The sequence below is a fragment of the Rhinoderma darwinii genome, chromosome 4 (genome assembly GCF_050947455.1).
Source record: "Rhinoderma darwinii isolate aRhiDar2 chromosome 4, aRhiDar2.hap1, whole genome shotgun sequence".
NCBI classification, from domain to species: domain Eukaryota; kingdom Metazoa; phylum Chordata; class Amphibia; order Anura; family Rhinodermatidae; genus Rhinoderma; species Rhinoderma darwinii.
In genome coordinates, this window is record NC_134690.1 from 381,096,564 (window position 1) to 381,117,370 (window position 20,807).

The following is a 20,807-nucleotide window of genomic DNA, read 5'->3' on the forward strand; positions in this document are numbered from 1 at the left end:
AATAACAGAGATTCTCGTGGGAAAAAGTGAATCTGAAATTCAATTCTAAGAACAAAGTGTGATTGCAGCGACAGCAGTGAGTAAAAATGCTGCAAAGGAATCCTTCAACTTTAATGTCATTTTTCGTTGTTTACTTTTATTAGAGAGAAGTGATAACAGGTTTTCTGCAGAAGCTCCTCAGCCCCGTGGCTGCGTGGCACCCGGTGTGGTCTTCTACTTTGGTGCCCTTCCATACAGATCCTGCACAGTCTCTCTGCATAACCAAGCAGATCATTGAGGGCGCCCTGTTGCAAATAGTAGAGGTCAGACCTGAACCTTTGTAAGGTCCTCATAAACGTTAGACACAGATCGGCAGGATCGGCCAACGATCTAATGTGTATCGGGAATTTTTACATGGGTCAAAGTTCGGGCAAACGAGCGTTCATTAAACGATCGTTCCCGATCATCGCCCTGTGTAAACAAGGGCAAAGATCAGCCAATGAATGAGCAAACGCTCGTTCATTGGCTGATCGTATCGTTTATGCAGCAAGAAATATTGTCATTGTTGGTAGAACATCTCCATGTGTAAACAGAGCGACACGCTGCCGACATGATAGAAATGTATGGTGACAAGTGATCGTAGTAATGATCGCTCGTCCACGTACATTACTGATCATTGCTGCCTCTTTGATCGGCACTCGTTTTCACGGCCCATATCGGGTCGTGTATTATGGACCTTATGGGGACTTCTTGGTAGGGTGGGGAAAAAAAGGATCAGATGTGTTGGATTTCAACATGCCCATCCTTTTCTCCAACTAGAGATACGCGGATGCCACATGGGTCTGGCAATGGCTTATTTTCCCCTCTCCGGCCGATTCAACCATGCATGATTTTCAGTGAGTTGGAAGAAATACTGTCGGCTGATCGAGCATTTGGCCAACAGTCATTTAATGTGTTTGGCCAGCTTTAGATAGTGGCGTCCACGTGGAAATAACTGTAGTTTGCTTTATCCCACCCCTACAGCTTGTTTTCATGCATGTGCGCTATAAAAAAAAATTGCAATTATTTTTTTCAACTTGCCATACATAGAACAATTTTTGTCTGCAATGAAATCAGATTTTATTCTCACCGGAAGATTTCTGCCACAATGTGATCTGTCTGCTTTACACAAGCTCTTTCCATGTACCCTGTAAGGCGATATGGATGTATTAGAGGGGAGTCCTCTACTAGGGATGCCCCCCATTGGCCAAAGTAGTGAGCCACAGCAAACAGAAGTTCCCCCTCTTGGTTTCAATGGACTCATGTAAGACTTTCCTGCAATAACAGCTGATCAGGAACCCCTCAGACCCTCACCCTGTGAGCTGCTTGTTATTGGGGAACCCATAACATAGCAAACATTTAAGATATTAGTGGAGGTCATCCATAAACAATTAATTGGTTCCACTTTTATGTAAAGGTCTAATTAAAAAATATGCACATTTCCAATTTGTGTTTCAGTTCTTTTAGACACTAGAAGTATAACAAGTTTAGCTGACAGGTAACGTCCCTTTTCTTCTGCTCATATTTGGGGAAGTGGATGATGCAGTGGATGATTCAGTGGATGATGCAGTACTGGTCTAAGCCATAGGTGCAAGAGAATAAGAGTAAGTGATTGGCGCCACCTGCTGTTGAGATGCATAATTACACCAAAACTAGCCACCAACATTGGAGTCCCCATCTTTAGTTATAAAGTTTACATCAATGTGATGAAATAACCCTAAACATCATCTTTTCATGATAATCTTTTTAATATAACTCTATCTCTATTCTTTGCATCTCCTGAATACATGGTAAAATTCTATTAGACCCCTTTTAGCATTATTTCCATCTCAGACCTTTGTGGCATATCCGCAGCAAATTGCATAAATGTCTGATAGATGCAGATACCAGCTCTGGGACCCGCAGCTATATCAAGAACGGGGTCACCAGATCCCCATCCCGCCTGGGGAGGCGTCTGCTCGCTTGGCAGTTTCTGTAACTGAAAACAGAAAGACGGGAACATAACCAAACAGAGGTGTGAACAGAGCCTTCTATGTGAGTCGTCTTCAGCCTGACGAGGAGCGCTGACGCTGATCACAGCAGGGCGCTCAGCCTAGCGCTTTTGCACTTTAGTTTCAGCTGCAATGGGGGTCTCAGCACCCGGACCCCACCGATCCAAACTTTTGATATGTCTCTATGACATATAAAAAGTTTGATGGAAGTGCAGTTATTTTTTATGCCAAAAGAGCGTCTTTTTGTGTTTGAGTACCTTTGTTTTCCTGTATAGAATAGCATAGTAGACTACGCTATCCTACAGAGATGGACACCATATACCAGGTAAAAAAAAATTTCTGTTGGAGCCTATTAGCGACCGATCCCACTGTATCCCTATACAGTAGCATACATCACAGCTTTCTGTCGGGAGATCCTCCTGACGTATACCTCTAACGTAGGACTGTAGTGTGATGTGAACACAATGAAAAACTGGTGCTTTGAAAAATCTTTGTCAAGTATCTGATGGACATTTTCATCAGATTAAGGCCTCGTGCACACGGCAATGTTCGGTCCATGATATACGAACCCCATATCGGCCGCATTTCTCGGACCAAACACAGTTCAGGGAGCCGGGCTCCTAGCATCATAGTTATGTATGACGCTGTGGGTTACCGCCTCCCCGCGGGACTACTGTCCGGTACAGAAAACATGTTTCAGTAGGGGAGAGTATTCCCGCGCGGAGGCAGGGACGCCTAGCGTCATACATAACTCTGAACTGTGTTCCGTCCGGGAAATGCATCAAACATGCGGTCCGTATGTCACGGACTGAACCTGGTCATGTGCATGAGGCCTAAATCTTTTCTTCAGCCGGATGAGGAGAATCATTGTTCCCCAGCGACAGCTCCTGTGAGAGCTCTGTGCTAGGCATGTGCGCCTATTGTAAAAGTAAGTTTTGGTACGAGCAGCATTAAGAACTGCAGATCATGCCGCCCATGTCAATGATGTTTACAACGGCATGATCGATCGAGATTAACGGCAAATTATTTTTTATCGTTGATCTGTTCTTGCATTCACATTGGTCAATTATCACTCAAGAAATGGCTTCACACCGAGCGTTTTAAAAAAAAAATTAAATCTGTTTTAAATCCATGTTTTCCAACACACAGGATCACCATAATATCGATTACATCTAAGTTAATGAATTTAGATGTAATCGTAATTATTGCGATCCTGTGTGTTAGGCCTTATTCACACGAGCATGTCCGATTTGCATCCCTAAAAAGCAGGCTGTTTTCTTATGCAAATGAATGTCCTTGTTCCGTCAGTGTGGTTTCCGTATTTCTCATCCGTGTTTCTCCTGGTTTTTCTTTGCATTTCTTTAGCAGCTGATGTTTGAAAAACGGACACTACATGGATGTTATCCATGTGCTGTCTGTATTTTTCACGCAGCCATAGACTTCGATGGGTGAGACTGATCAGCAAAAACGGACCAGAATAGGACATGTGGTGAGTTTCACGCAACGGACATACACTCATGAAAATACACGGATTTGTAAAAAGCTGCATTCAATTGCAATGGTCACTGTGCTGTCCGTTATTTAAACGGACAGCAAACGAACGTGAAAAACTTTCTTGGAATAAGGCCGAAGACACACGGGACCTGCTCTCGGCCTGGCCGTCAGTTCACTTCGCTGACGGATTCTGCTGATAGCGAACAATACAGCTTTCATGTATAGAGGATACATAGTAGCTGTATCATAAAAACGAAACAACATTTTTAATAAAATTCAATTGAAAAAACGTTTATAATCAACTTAAACAAAGATTTAATAAAAAATAAAAATAAAGTCTACAAAGGTTTCCATAGCTTGAGGGTATCTTTAGAATGTGCGGTTAAATCGCAGTTAATTACCGCGATTAGTGCAAAACCATTGCATTTTGTACCCAGCTGTGAAGTTTTCAGAGACGCTACTGGTCAAAACAATGGGGGAGATTTACTAAGCTAAATGCGCCAGAATATGCCATGTATTATATGTTTTAGGCACTTTTTGAGCCTCACTAGACAATTATGAAAGGTCTCTAGAAAGGGCCTGGCAGAGAGTCCTAAAATGCCCCAAATTGTGCCAAAATGGTGCAAAATCAAGAGGTGGTGTAAGGAAGAGAAGAGTGTCTAATCTAGCAAGGTTAACCACATTTATCACACTGCATGCACCACTGTGATAAATGTTGCCCCTACCTCATACTATAGAGTCTCAGTGTATCCTATGTGATGCAGTTTCTGCCTGTCTCCTCTGTTTTCTGCTTGTAATAGTTTTCTCCCTGTCAGCTCTTACAAACTGGAGGCAGAGGAAAGCAATGAGAGGCAACATCTCATAGGAATACACTGGAGACTCTGCACACAGCACACACAGGCAGTGTGAATATGGGGAGGGGGCTGTATATTTGCAGCTAATCAATGTATGGACTCCTGGTCTCTTAGGCCCTGTTAACATAGTGTTGTGGCATTCTGTTGGAGGTATACGTCAGGAGGACTCCTGCTGTATACATTCGGCGGAAGGCTGCAACATATTCCACTGTATAGACATACAGTGGGATGTCACCCATGCAGCCCCCTCCACCTATCTATCGTAGCACTATCCCCTCCCCGCCATCTCTCACCTTCCATGTTTACCTTGGGCAGTAGCTCCGGCACCGTCACCAGTTGCAGACTCTCTGCTTATCTTGCACATCTCTGCGGGTTGCATGGTGTACAATGGGGCAAGTGTTGTCTCAGTGGGGACCCTGGCAGGTGGATGCTGGCATGTGCTAAGACTAGCTTCTAACTACTCAAGTTTTGTCACCAGAGTGCACACAGCTGCCAATGACCCTGGCACAAGATTGGCACTCTTAAAGGTTTAACCGGCACTAAGCTGGAAGGTGGGACGTAGGTGTGTAGCTGCCAAAAAGCACAGATGATGTCACGCCATGATTACCAGGCACTGCATGGTTCTCCATAACTATAGTAGTGACAGTGACCCGGCATCCTTGCCAGTCAGCATTCCTATTCCACCCAGCCACCAGCCGTGGCGGCTATTCTGGTTTTCATAGTAAACTTCTAAAGTTGTTGTCCCTAAGTGGTCCGGGGTTATCAGAATGAAGAGGTAGTCACTCTGGGAGATTGTGGCTATTTGTACGTTAGGAAACGGCTGTAGGTCGAAAAGAACCGACGGCAGCCCTGTGTGTATATAGGAGGACCTGCCTAGCTCACTAAACACCACTCACAGACAGGAAAAAGCTCCAGACGTTTATGCTTGTGATGAATACAATGATATCTGTCACCCAGGGGCGCTCATATTCAAGAACCGTATACCGCATGGTTTACGTTTTTTACTGGATTCTGTTGTATGGAATAGCATAGTCTACTACGCTATTTCATACCTTTTTTTCGGAATCCGTCTGACAATGGAGCCCTATGGATAGCGTGTAGGTCGGGAGCTTTTCTGGTGTACGCGCTAAAGATATATCATAAGCATGATGTGAACTGGGTCATTGATAAGGCAGAAATAATCTCTTCAGTAGCACTCTGTGCATGGAGGGACATACAGAGGAACAAGGTGGGGGCAGCTGGGTGGGGAGGGTCTCAGAGCTGCCAGTCAGGATTTTATAGATGGTGATGCAGTCCTGTAGTACACAAGAGAGTGTCCTCCTGTCTATACATGAGAGCATGGTCTATTGTGGGGGTCAGACTGAGATCACATGACAAACCTGCCCATAATGAAAGGGCCCAAAATACACGGGTGCAACTGAGCTGGGAAGAAACAAATGACACTACTAGAATATTGCTGTTGCGGCAGCATTACATGTCTATCTCCGGCAGGCCCATAGAAAGTGAATGGAGCGGTGGCCGAGCATGCGCAGACCCGCTCCATTCACATCGGGCACTCCGTGATCCCCGTTCTAGAGATCGGTCAGGCTCCTGGTGGTTGGACCCCCACCGATCAGACATTTATCACCTATCCTGTGTATAGATGATAAATGATCATTATTAGAAAAACACTTTAATGCAGTAATAATAAATCTGACTCAATATCTCCCTACACTGGCCAAAAATACTGCCATACAGAGCCAAAATAAATAATACAGCCACACAATACATAATAAATACTACTGTATAATATCACTACCCCCATAGGTCTCTTTCACACGGCAGTATTTTGATCAGTATTTGTAAGACAAAACCAGGAGTGGAAACTAAACAGAGAAAAAGTATGATGGAAAGATTTACACCTCTTCCGTGTGTGATCCACTCCTCGTTTTAGTTTACAAATACTGATGCCAAATACTGCTAAAATACATAAGTGTGAAAGTGGCCTTAGCATACAGTCCCATGTAGCATACAGTCCCATGTAGCATACAGTCCCATGTAGCATACAGTCCCATGTAGCGGCCTCCTTTACACCCGACACCCAGATCACTTGCAGGGAGGCCAATGGTCGCACGATTTTGCCGGGTATTACTGGCAACATTGTGTGACCAATGGCCACTACATGTGGGTGTGGTTTCAGCCATCGCTACGGGGACCGTAAAATTAATGACCCCATGCAATATAGAATTAAAGGGGTTGACAAACCCTTTCATATGGCAGCCACCGCGGTGATCACAACTGAATACGCGTGATTTCTTACGCCCATACTAGACACAATAGCCGGACCTGCCGCGGTTCATCGGAACCGTAGTTCTAGCTCCATACACTTCTACCGTGCTTAAACTCTCGTTCTCCTGAATGGCCGGCGGTCGCTGCCCCTGGCAAAATCAGCTCTGGCCAGACATATTAGCTGCAGCCGTCGCTGCATGGGAAATATAGCATGAGGGTATGTGCACACCATTACTAAAAAACGGCTGAAAATACGGAGCTGTTTTCAAGGGAAAATAGCCTCTGATTTTCAGCCGTTTTTTAAGCAACTTGCGTTTTTCACGGCGGTTTTTGTACCTGTTTATCTATAGTCAATGAAAAACGGCTCCAAAATAAGGTGTAAAAAAATGCCCCGTCGGAACAGAACGCCGTATTTCCCATTGAAATCAATGGGCAGATGTTTGGAGGAGTTCTGCTTCCGATTTTTCAGCCATTTTTGGGACATTTACGGCCTGAAAATAGGTGGTGTGCGCATACCCTTTTGCTAGGGCTGCATGGTGACTTTGGCTGCGTCTACAAAGATCGCTGCCTACATCACGGTAATGTAAGTGAATGTAGTGACTTTGTGACCCGCAAGTTGCCATGACCGCGACTGGTCCAGCGGGTTTAGATCCCTTAAAACTGTGGTGTCGCTGCAAGTTGCGGGTCGCAAAGTGACCACATTTATTACATGCGCAAGACAGCGAGACTGTGCGACTCGCGTTTCAGCCAAGGTCGCCGTGTAGCCCTAGCCTTACATGGCGGCCATACAGATGAATGGCCAATGGGCATCCTTTTAATACAAGGACGGCATCTCATCTCCTAATTTAATAAACTGCCATGTTTGATCCTTTCTGCAATTCCCACTGATTCACACCGCAAAATCGGCTTGTCTTTGTATGGATAGCTGTAATGGAGGCCATACAGCTCTCAGAAACAGATAACCAGAAAGTAATTAATTGTAATTTTTTTTTTTACAAATTGACAGAACAACATTATTATAAACATAAAACAAGTGAACGGCGCCCATTGATTTCGCGCGATTTCTATAGTTATATACAACGATACTCAGTTACATTACGCATGCGTAGTACAATAATACAGTCGGAAATTGTACGTAGCTGAGCTTTTGATCCGCTCTGCTCCCCGTAGTTGGGGGCAGCAGAAGGAGGCGGGGCCAGAGAGAGCGCTGGAAGATTGAAGAGCTGCTGCCCATACTGGACGGGTCTACTGTACACTGAGGTCAGCACTAATGAAATCACGGAGCCGGGACTGGGTGACTGTGTCCAGCGCTAACTCCTCAGCGTGCAGTAGTCCCAGATGCTGCTGATCGCAGTCCTACAGCAGACACTTGGGGCACAACAGCTCTGTAGTCTGCAGCTTTTGGCTCTCAATGCATGCTGGGAGATGTAGTTTTACAGGATGCAAAGCACATCTGTAGGATGATAGGGCTGGCGCTAGTCACGTGACTAGCGCGTGGTCATAGGGACTTGGTGTAATATGTGGGGGGTTATGTATGGATAGTGGGGTTACACTGCTGGCCGCATTGTATAACACATGTCACCTCATTACTGGTGCCTAGTCACAACCCCTTTAAATAATAAAACCGCGCTGGTGCATGGAGATGCAATTATGTCACGTTACTATGCATAAAGTATCAGTATGGTGTAAGTTATGGTGTAAGTCAGCCGACTCTTACTTTAACGGTACGTCCACGCACAGCGAAAACTGCAAAATTTCTGTGCGGAAATTTGGCAGCGTTTTTGCAAGAGAAATTGCCATGCTGTATTGAGAATCCGCACCGCAGTTTAATTTCCGTATGTGTTTTCTGTGTGTTTTTCCGCAGCGTGTGGATAAGATCTGTTCATATGTCATTAACTTTGCTGCTGTGGTAATACGCTGCAGAATTTGCGCACAGGAAATCCAGACGGAAATCCCGTAGTTTTTCCGCTATGTGGGACGTACCCAAAGTGTAATGCTGGCTATAGTCGTCTCGCTGGACAGAAGGGTACCAGGGGTAATATACAGGGCTAAATTCACACGTGCAGTTTTTAAACCAAATACTGGAGTGGATACAAATGAGAGAAGTCTGTCCTTTAGGCCTTATTCAGACGTTTGTAATTCGACTGCAAGTCCTGGCCCGACCGCAGGTCAAATGACCCCAACTACCAGCATCGTAGGGATCGTTCCGTCATTAGACCCGTGGTCGGCCGGGACAAGCGGCAGTAATACAGACGCTAAAAGATGGCTGCATTTTGGCTAAATAAAATACTGCAAGAAAAACTGCGTGTGTGAATCCAGCCCAACTGTTTATTCAAAACTGGAACATAAATGTGGGTATATGGAGATAATAGGCATGGGTGCCCCCATCTAGTGCCCCCTCTATTAGCCAAAATGTAGAGGTGCAGTAAGGACCCATACACACAGCAATGCCGTGTATACAGACTCCGTACAGAGTCCCCGCCGTTCCGTATTACTGAGCTGTAGACACTCCATCTACCTCTATATTGGGCCTCTATGTTCTTCCCTTAGAGCAATGCTGGTAGTAGAGGACGCCTCAGTATTGCGCCATGTCATGGAAAATTCCACAATTCAGAATCCATCAGAAAAAACCCTCCATGCGCCTCCGTATAAAATGTAGGCCAGACAGAGGTATAGTACGGCATGTAGCGGGCTATAAGCACGTATTATGGAGCCGTAGTACAATCGTATAGAGCAGTATTACGGTGATTTAACATGAGGCGCTTTTGTCTGCTCTGTAATAACCACGTAAAAAAATCGTGAAGTGGCGTGTTTGCGATGCAGTTCTCGCCTATGCGTTTTTTACAGGTGAAACAAATTTATTTTGCAGTGTCCCCTATAAAAAACACACCGGCAAAAACCACATCGCAGTTTACAGTAAAACCCTGTGAGATTTTTGAAGTGTTTTTTATTACAATGCCAAAAGTGTCATGTTACTGCACCCTTAGGCCCTGTTCCCACAGCGATTTTACACTGATTTTAATGTGGAAACCACGTCAGAATCAGCGCAAAAAAAGTCCCACATTCGCTCCATTCAATATTAATGGGAGATAGAGGCATTTTTTCCCCCGGGTGGTTTACGTCAGCTTAGCGTCATACCCTATCTTGGAGTGGTTTTTGACCAAAAGGATCAAAGACAAAAACTGCTCCAAGATAAGGCATGACGCTTTTTTGTTTTTTGCGTGCGGACCAAAACCGCCAGGGAAAAAAAAAAATAGCCTCTACCTCCAATTGAAATCGATGGAGGGAGACAGTGTTTTTTTTATCCCTGTGCTATCCGCAATTTTGCGTATAGCACACGGACCCATTCATTTATATAACCCCATGCACAAGACTGTGATGTTAACCGATCCGTGGGTCCGGCCCTCAAAAACTCAGACATGTCATTTTACTGTTCGTATTGGTGGATCATGTGACCTACTCAGTGGGTTGTGACAAACTGGTGACATCAATTTCAGCCTTCCTTTTTTTTTTGCGGACCCGTGAATACTGATGACACACAGATGCAGTACGTAAGGTTTTTTGCGGACAAATGAACCTCAAATACAGACAACGGATCCGTGGTTTTGCCGACCGCAAAATCACCACGGTCGTGTGCATTACAGCTGTCTGAATGCCGGGTTTGGTGCTCTAGCACCTCTAGTGGTGTGAGTATGAAATTACATACTGAGACATTCGGGATGGAGAGATGCATCTGTCAATCATATGTGCTGCACATGTCTGATATCTTAGTTGGTTCAGGAGTATATATATATATATATATATATATATATATATATATATATAATATAAGAAATGTATGTGATTTTTATTATAAATGACTGTAGACTTTTGGGTAAGACCACTTCACTTCAGCACTGTTGGTGCAGGGACAGGGCAATCTAATTCTTTATCAGCGCTGGCCAAGATCTGGTGGACTGCTTTGCCTACCCTTGTGACACGCAGCTATCTACTGTAAAAGTGACATCACTCGCTGCACTGTCTTCTGGGGGACCTTTGACAGACCTCATGGAGCACATAGAAAACCTAAATTTGTGCAGATATTTTATTTTATTTTATAAAAGTGATAATGCACCCATGCATCACTTTTCTAATCTGTCTCTTAGATGTCGAGGTTACCCAGAAAAACCACCGCTGTGGCCTCCACGCAGGAGCTGTCCTTTCTGAGTGGCATGTGAGTATTTTCTGCATTGATGGACCAAATTATAGTACTAAAAACTCGTACAGCAGACACTAGACTACAACTCGGTACAGGAGGCAGAAGAGACACGTGTTTTTATGTATATGCATTTTTTTTAGGTTGTTTTAGCCTCACATGTTAAGATCCAATGTTGTACAATGTGAATGACTATTTAATCCAAGTGGAAAAAAGTCATCTCGGAGGCAGATTGTTCTTAATGGGGAGGGTATGACTTCGGTTGACAGATTTTAGAGCGGGAATGTTTTAAAGGGGTTGTCCACTACTGGACAACTGATGACCTATCCCCTAGATAGGTCATCTGTATCTGATCGGTGGGGGTCCGACACCCGGATCCCGCACTCATCAGCTGCTCCGTCTGCCTCCGGGCATCGGACGTCCTTGCCGGAAGCAGACAGCCACGGAATAGCGGCCCAGATGCAGTACTGCAGCTCTGCTCCTGTTCAAGTGAATAGGAGCAGAGCTGCAGTTCGGCAGCACGGCTGCTATGCAATGTACGGAGCCAACTTCTTCCAGGTCCGTACATTGTATAATGTGCAATGAGGTCTGGTGCCCGCAAGCAGCCGAAGCAGCTGATCGGTGCAGGGTCCGGGTGTCGGACCCACACCTATGGTATACAGAGGACCTATGTGGTGGATAGGTCATCAGTTGTCCGTAGTGGACAACCCCTTTAACTGTGCAGACATTTTTATTTCTTCTTTTGCTGTGATAGTATGTGCTGTTTTCATTAGGTCGGATTCAGAAGAAGAGTCTAAAGAGGAGGATGAATGGATACCAGATGAAAAAGCCTCTAAAAAAAAATCCACAGCCACCAAGGCAGCTCTAAATAAAACTGTAGCAAAACCAAGAAAGACAGCAGCTGCCCCTAAACCAAGAAAGACAGCAGCTGCCCCAAAACCAAGAAAGACAGCAGCTGCCCCAAAACCAAGAAAGGTGGGTGTTGTAAATGATAGGTTTTCCCAGGGATGTGAATAACTTTAAAGTCTACGTAATTCTGTGCTGATTAATTGCATAATATATCTTTGTAGGAGTCAGAGCTTCATTTTTTTTGACTACAGAGCTCCAATTTATCTGCTTTCCTTCAAACATCCATAGTTACATGATAAAATTCTGGCTTCCTTCAGCCGCCACTAGAGGGAGCTCACTCAAATGAATTTATACAGCTCCCATTGAACTCAATAACAGTCTAACTTAATAGGAATCTTTCAGCAGTTTTAAAGCCTTAAAATTGCTGACAGGCTGATATAGGAGAGGGGCAGGGCATTGTAATAATACCTTTTGTCTCCATCTTGCAAGTTGCTTGACTGAGAAACCGACGTTTAATTCCCCTGGTGCCAAAGGTGCAAGTGCCACTCTCTGCTTTGAGTAATGGCTCTAGCGTCAGGAGTCCGCTCTGGCTCTAGCGTCAGGAGTCCGCTCTGGCTCTAGCGTCAGGAGTCCGCTCTGGCTCTAGCGTCAGGAGTCCGCTCTGGCTCTAGCGTCAGGAGTCCGCTCTGGCTCTAGCGTCAGGAGTCCGCTCTGGCTCTAGCGTCAGGAGACCACTCTGGCTCTAGCGGCAGGAGACCACCAGAGCTGTCAGTCAGAGCAGAGGGAAAGGGCTGTCAGCGTGCAGTGAGAAGAGCCAAGGAGCACTTGCGACTGCGGCATCGGGGGAATGAAACATCGATTCAAAAGGTATTGTTGCAAAGCCTTCCCCCTCCCCTATATTACACTGTCAGCAGTTTTAAGGCCTCAAAACTACTGACAGATTCCCTTTAAAGAGGACCTGTCATCTGCCCGTAAAACTGCAGGTCACATCTCAGTTAGGTTTCCCGTGCCTCACAGATTCTGGTGCTTTTTCTAGTCCCCACCGCTCCTGAGATCGTGGTTAGTTTTGGAGCCTGATATGCAAATGAGGCCTTTGACTGTCAAGTGGGAGGTTACCCCTTCGCAAGTTAATGGTGTTAACGGTCCACTAGACAGTTAAAGGCCTCATTTGCAAATTGGACACGAAAACGAACAGCACCGAAATCTTAAGAACTGTGCGGACTAGAAGAAAAATAAAAAGCGCCACCATCTGCAACTGAGATGTCTGCTGCGTTTTTTTGGGCAGGTGACAGGTCCTAAACTCCCTCTAGTGTTGGCTGCTGGCAAAATTTAATTAGGAGCAGAGTTTTGACAAGCTGCAGCAGGGGTTTAGAGGTGGGCTGATGTTTCATTGACAGTCGGTGCTGGTGAGGAATCTGGCTGTGTGTGACCAGCTTAAAAAGGTATTCCGGCCAAAATCATTTATGGTGAATCTCTTTTGCAGTACAACTCGGCTGGTGGCAGCGGTTATGAGGAAGAGAAGCCGGGAAGGTGGGACTGCACATGTGACGGCTCTCTCCCTTATACTGTATGGGAGTTACGATAGTAGCTCTCCCCCACATAACCACCAAATCCCCTCAACATGCTAATACACGAGCATGGATGAATCAAAAAATGTTGCATCAAACCGTGTGTATGTATAAAGCGTAGTTGCCAAGGAGGGAAAAGGTGACACGGATGCCCCACACGTATCACCATTATGTGGCTTCCTCAGGGATATTTTACCCAGAGTTATGATCGCCACCTACCATACATGGCATGTTTAGCTGGAATACCTCTTTAAAATGTATCTTCTGCAGAAGTGTGCGTCGTACAACGAGATTATTAGATTTAATGGTTCAATTCAGTCTCTGTATTACGTACCGTACACATGAATGTTGTGGTAAGTCGGGTGTGCAAATTGTTTTATGACAGAAGAATTATTGATTTTTAAAAAAAAAATATATTGTTTTATTGCCTTAGGTCGCTGCAAAAAAAATAAAAACACCCAGCGCTGCTCAAGAAGCTGAACAAACTACTGAGGAAAATGAAGTCAATATGTCCGAGTCTACAAAGACGGAAGATTCAAGTAAACAAGAGGTAGAAAATAGTTATTGATAGATTAAAGAGGATCTGTCACTAATTTATTAATTCCCTATCTCCTAACTAATCTAATAGGCGCTATGATGCTGATCACTACAGTGTGATTTGTTTTCAAAAACTTTTATTATTTGCAAAGTTATGAGAATTTTTCTAAATATGCTAATTTGGCTATACTTGCCAAATGGGAGGTGACTCTTTCTTTTCACTCTGGGCGGTGTAATGTTTTCTGTATGACGTCATCCAATCAGAATACAGCTTCTCCCCTTCCCTGCCCAGCAACACAGCGTGATCATCTAGTATACAGCTTCCATTCCCAACTGGTGATACCTCCGGATGTGTCACAGCTAGAACTGCCATCCTGGTGGCATATGAAATCACTTCTTTCATATGCCACCAGAACTAAGATCTGGCTGATTGAAGTGATCCCCTTCCCTCCAGCCTCAGTCTCTCACACTGTGTGAAGCAGCTTCATGCTGATAGGTCAGCGTCAGAGGCTGTGAGGAGGCTCCACCTCAGGAGAATTGCTGGTGTTGACACCCACTTTTCCAATATAGCCTCGTTTGCATATTTAGAAAAAAAACCTCATAACTTTTAAAATAATAAGCTTTTTGGGACACAATTTTCACTGGTATTATCAGTGTGACAGCGCCTATTAGATCAGCTAGGAGATTGGGCATTACTGAACTAGCGACAGATCCTCCTTAATCCCTGATATAAACTCATTTCTGTTTTTTACCCAAATCACAGTTTTGCACCATTGTTTATGATTTCAGCTGATAACTTTGATAATTGTTAGGCACGATTTTTGTGAAACAAATGAATTACTTAAAGGGATATTCTCAAAATCATATATCAACTATCCACCGTATAGGTGATAGTATTCTGTTCGCTGGGGCTCCACCGCAGGAACCTCCACCAATCGTGAGAACAAGGGTCCCGAACCCCCAGATTCTCCTCATTGCTTGACTGCCGTGTGGAGGAGCTTGAATGGATTTTCCAACTTCTAACAAAATTCTATGTTACTCAAAATGTTAAAGGAATTCTTGTTTAATTCTGCACAAAAGAGCACGTTTTTTCCAAACATTAAATAAAAGATCTCATGGTTTAAATCTTCCCTGGAGGTAGCCATATTGGAGACACTTCCTTCCTGTATTGTCTGTATAGACCGTGCTTTACGGCTGCTGCAATGAATGGGAGTTAATTTAGACAAAAATGGCATAGACTGTTAGGATGAATTCACACGCAGCAGATTTTGCATCCGAAATTTCTGCGACTGAAAATCAGTTTCATTCATATGAATAGGGTTGTTTCGGCAGCAGGTGCAGGGATTTCTGCAAGTTTCATTCAGATTTTCATGCAGCAGATTTGTAGGAAAATTTCATGCGACCGTCCCTTTCATCCGACTGATACTTGCAGGAATCCATGTGCATGCTGCAGACGAAAAAAACATTTAGATGTGTGGGACTGAGTACCGGGAGCTGCATACAGAGCCTTATCTTTGTGTAGAGTGTTAGGCCCCATGCACACATACTTATTTTTGCGGCCGCAATTCACCCGCAAAACTGCGGGTGAATTGTGGCCCTATTAATTTCAATGGGCCCAAGCACACGACTGTGGTTTCCACGGTCCGTGCATTGCCGAGGAGCCTGGACCGCAAAAAGATAGGACATGTCTTATTACGGCCGCATTTTGCTGTCCAGGCTCCTAGAAATGAATGTACACGGCCATGTGAACGGCCCGCGACTTGCGGGCGGCCCACGGGTGACACTCCGCGGACTTCCGAGCCGCAAGTCACGGCCGTGCACACCACTACGGTCGTGTGCATGAGGCCTTAACCTGGGCATACACATTAGATGTATGTTGGCTAAACCTGTCATTTTTGGCGGGAACCACCGATCATCTAATGTATATGGCGGCGGCCCAACTTTCCCCCGACGGCAGGTGTCAGGGAGAGAAGGGTTCGGCATGATGATCTTCAACATTCTCGATCCTTTTGTTCGTTAGTAGATCACCTACTTCCAGACTCCTGGCAGCAGCTTTCTCCCTTCTTCCTATGGAGCGTCTGAAAGAATAGCTGTCATCTAAAGTGTATGGCCATTTTACCATCCTGCCTTATCTAGTCCTCCAGCAGTACAGTAGAGCTGTCATTACATTCGTTACAACTCCCATCCTCTAATGATAATGAGATGATGATCATCCTTTCCAAGTATGGGGACCTCCCGACTCTTCCCTGACGGCAGATGTCTGCGGAAAGAAGGATCGGGCAGTTCGATTTCAACATGCCCCATCCTTTTTTTCTCAGGGGTGATAAACTGCTGCCGGAGGAGTCTAGGAGTCTTCTCTCCCCATTCAGAATACATGCACGCTCAGCCGAGCATACATGGGGGGATAAGGAGGAATATCTCTCAGCTGAATGAGCATTCGTCCAACAGCTATCTAATAGAAATTGAAAAAATAAGCCTAAATGTAAATAATATGTAATTTTCTGATGATACTCTCCCTTAAGACATTATGTGATAAGCGTTAAAGGGCAGTATGGAGTGGGCTCGCAGGCTGAGCTCGCCGCATACTTAGCGGGTGATGGCTGAGTAATACAGCCGTCACCGCACTGCAACAGGCAGATGATCCTTCCTGGTCAATCACAATCGTGGCATCTAAGGAATTCGAAAGAGGGGGTTGCCCACCCACCCGCGACACGATAGCGAGGTGCTGATGGTTGTCACGGCAGCTTGGGGGCCTAATGAAGGCCCCCAGGTCTGCGATCTTTGTACTCCTATTAAGTCCTGTTTCTAGCAGGGCTTGAAAGGAGCCTGTTAAAATAACAACATACAATACATTGTTATTGCAGTATATAGTGGATCGCTGGTTCAAGTCCCCTAGGGGGACTTATAAAAAAAGTTAAACACAGTTAAATAAAGTTTCAAAAAAATAAATAAAAATAAAATAAATATATATATATATAATTATAAAATATTAAGTTAAAAAAAAAAACTTTTCCCATTTTTCCCTCAAATACAAGGTAAAAAAATAGAACATTACCGTATCTGTTATCATCACGTCCATAAAAGTCAATACTATTTCACAATATAACATTATTTAACCCTCACGGTGAACGCCGTAAAAAAGAAATAAATGAAAACGACGGAATCGCTGTTTTTTTGGTCACGTCATCTCCCACAAAAAATAAAATAAAAAGTGATCAAAAAGACTCATGCACCCCAAAATCATACCAGTAGAAACTACAGCTCGCAAAAAATAAGCCCACATATCGGTCAATTGACGGAAAAATAAAAAAGTTATGGCTCTCAGAATATGGCTGCACAAAACTAAATTTATTTTTAAGAATCAATTTTTTCCTTGTAGGTAAATAGTAAAACATAAAAAAAAACATATAAATTTGGTATCGCTGTAATCGTATTGACCCGAAGAAAACAGTTATCATGTGGTTTTTACCGCACGGTAAATACCGTAAAAACAAAAAACCCCAAAAATTTAGGAATCGCTGTTTTCATTTTTCCCAGTACATTATATGGTAGATTAAATGGTGCCATGAAGAATTACAACTTGTGCTGCAAAAAAGAAGTTATGACTTTTGGAAGGTGGGGAGGAAAAAACAAAAAGTGAAAATACAAAAAATGGCTGCAGGGGGAAAGGGTTAAGAAACAACAGCTCAAGATGCTGCATATGTAAAAAAAACATACAAAGCGATAAATGTTGACCAACGCCATCTGATCACAGCAGCCAATCGCTGGCTACAGCGTTGATTCCCCGTTCATAGGGACTTCAGTAGCTTGTTGTGTTAACAACAAGCAGGGCTGCAGTGTAAATCATGGGGGTGATAGACTAGCAACCTGAGCCTCTGATGAGACAGGAAGCAGACATTCACTTTAAATGAGATTCTCTCATCTGTTTTCATGTTGATATAAATAGGAACATTATAGTAAAGCGACGAGGATCTCCTGTCTCATTCGGAGGCAAATAATCGTGGGTGAAATATAATCAGGATATAAGAGATGAGATGTAGGACTTCACATTGATTATATTGTTTCATGTTACTGAACGATAAATGATTATAATAATTATCACAATCTTTTCAATGATTTTCTTATTTTTCTTATTTCTTACAGAATTTAATATCTTTTGATCATCCCATTAAAAAGGAAAAGCCAACTCCAAAAAAAATAACGAGGCAGAAGACTGGTCTGAAGCTGCTTCCAGTAAAGACAGAACGGAGGAGCGTTGGCATTGAGGATTTCCCCTCTACTAGCAGCCTGGACATGGGAGTAAAAGTGAAGAACGAGTTTCCTTCCAAGGTAGAAGAAGAAGAGCCGCCAGATGATTTCACGTTCGGTGGTCCACCGCTTAAGAAAATGAAGACGTCTTCTGATAATGCCGGGAAGCCGGTGAAGTATAAGGGCACCAGTTCCGCCGGCAGTGACATGAACTGGAACATTGTTGAGGTAAGAGCTGGATGGCCACTAGGGTTTTGGTAGGAGTGGATATAATCTATAAAAAGTGCAGCAACTTTGTAAATACATCGTACTAATTCTGAGTTGCAGCCTGTGTTAAAGTTCAGAGCTGCATTCACAATTCTGCTGGCTACAGATCTGAAATCTCCCAGCATTCATTCAGTGTCTGCACAAAGCATGCTCTGGGGATTTGCATCCTGGGAAGTGTAGTCTTTACACCAGGGTCTGTACAGTAAGGGTCTTTTTACACTGGCAGGTTTTTTCTACCTGTAATGAGCGCTAATCCACTATATAGCAAGTCGATCGGCACTCCATTTACATGGATCAATCATCGCTACTGTATGTGATCTTTCGGTCCCCATCAGTTTCATTAGTGTCGGCAGCACAACTCTGTTTACGTGGGGAAATGTGCTGTTGACAACTGATAAATATAATGCCAGGATAAAAGATGCGACAGCTGAACTCTTAGGGGTGTGTGTCTGATGACTGTTTCCAATAGCAACCACCAGAATTATGGACACCGCTCTGGACTATAACACAGGACCATTTTAACGCTAAGTAATGCGGTGTATTAACAAAGGTACTTAAAGGGGTTTTCCCATGAGGGACATTTATGACGTATCCACAGGATATGTCAGATGCGGGTCCCACCTCTGGGACCTGCACCTATCTCTAGAACTGGGCCCCCTAAACACCATTCTACCTTTTTCTGCTCCCGCTGCCTCCCAGACACTTCCTGACTATTTGCTTCTGTAACTCCCGACCAATGTAACTCGCTGAACTACGCTGTTTCGGTAACTACCGACCATATAGTCAGGAAGTGGCCGGGAGGCAGTGGGAGCAGAAAAAGTTAGAATGGGGTTTAGGGTGCCCCGTTCTAGAGTTAGGTGCCGGTCCCAGAGGTGGGACCCGCATCTATCTGACATTTATTACATATCATGTGGATCTGTCATAAATGTCTCTGGTGGGAAAACCCCTTTAACTTTTTGCAATTACATATCTATATATAAAGTGTAAAATAATGTTTCAAGGTGGACACACTCTTTTATAATTGTATGAAACTGTGCTTGTCCTAATAATAAAAACTGCAAGTCTCCATGATGATGGCTTCCGATCATCCAAGAAGAATGCTGATGCGAGCGCTCTATGCAAATAAATACCATACTGTTATATGTATATACTGCACTGTGGGAAGGGATTCAGTTCTGTCACATACTGGATGGGGACGGAGGATCTAGGGACTCCCAGACACACATTACTATTGTTAAATAAACGATAAACTTGGGAATGACACACTGAATATAATATTTTCTCCTGAATTCTTCTTACAGGTGCTATCAGAGAAAACGAATATTGAACCTTGGGTTTGCTCCAACCTCATCCAGCTCTTTCAGGATGAGAACACCATACCCTTCATCGCTCGTTACAGGAAGGAGCTCATTAACAATCTTGATGCAGAAGCCTTGAGAGAAGTGCATCAAGGCTTAGAGGAATTACGGTGAGAATACGGCAGTAGCAGCACTAGTGGACCCCTATATCATCGAGCCGGTGGCATCATGTATGTGTGTGTGTATATGTATATATATATAGCGGTCCAAGAGCTCTGACAGGCCTATCATTGTAATAGTCCAGGGACCAGGGGAGAATAGACCGATGTCTTCAATATTGTAATTATGTATCAAATGGAATGGAGCAGCTTGAATATTCCGCAGCCGCTACAGGGAAAGTATATAGCCAGCCCCAGCTTCCCCAGTGATAACAGCTGATCGTCATGGCTTTCTCAACCCGGACCCATAGTAATCCGCTTCTTTCCGGCGTGTCTACAATTTAGGCCAGGGCCACAAGGTGACTATGGCCACAACACAGTCCGCATGGCCAAGGATCGCTGTAGGTAATGAATATCAATGTGGTCGCTGCAACACCACAATTGCAAGGAATCTAAACCCGCTAGAATTGAAACCCAATGTGGTGTCACGGTCGTGGCAACTTGCTGGCCGCATTGACTTTTATTACCCGCAAAGCAGGCAGCGTAACGCAGCGATCTTTGGCCATGCGACCTGTGTCGCAGCCAAAGTCGCCGTGTATTCCTAGACCTAAGGTGTTGTTTTAATGAGACAACCTCTTTAACTGGTTCCCGACCGCTGGCTGTGTTTTTACGGCCAGTGGTCAGGGTCCTTAAAACCCGCGCCATAGACTTTTTACGGCTCGGGTTTTAGCTTGCTGCCCGAGCGATCGGGCAGCTGAATGTCGGGTCTCCGGCTGTCAGTGACTGCCGGGGACCCTGAGGAGAAGATAGAAGCAGCTTTCGTTGCTTCTGTCTTCTCTGATCACTTGTAAACAGCGCTCAATGAACGCTGTGTACAGGAATAGACAGCAGCAGCGGCGCTGTCTCTCTTCCTCCCGGTGATCATGTGACTGGCCACATGATCGCCGGGTGCCGTTAGTGGCAGGCTGCTGATGGGTCTAACTAGACCCAGCACAGCCCTATTAGTGACAATCGTCACTATGAGAGGGCTGATTTCCCTGTAACTGGGGCTGCTGTGCAGCT

General features: G+C 44.4%; 1 protein-coding gene across 1 annotated transcript in view; it reads left to right on the plus strand.

Moving 5' to 3' along the window:
- The first annotated feature begins 7,805 nt into the window (after positions 1–7,805).
- Positions 7,806–20,807, plus strand: part of SRBD1 (S1 RNA binding domain 1) — a 180,245-nt gene continuing 167,243 nt past the window's right edge. The window contains exons 1-6 of the mRNA XM_075863219.1: positions 7,806–7,885; positions 10,771–10,838; positions 11,594–11,795; positions 13,671–13,787; positions 17,918–18,250; positions 19,591–19,757. Coding sequence (XP_075719334.1) covers positions 10,771–10,838; positions 11,594–11,795; positions 13,671–13,787; positions 17,918–18,250; positions 19,591–19,757 — 887 coding nt within the window. The 5' untranslated portion in view covers positions 7,806–7,885. The remainder of the gene's footprint in view (positions 7,886–10,770; positions 10,839–11,593; positions 11,796–13,670; positions 13,788–17,917; positions 18,251–19,590; positions 19,758–20,807) is intronic.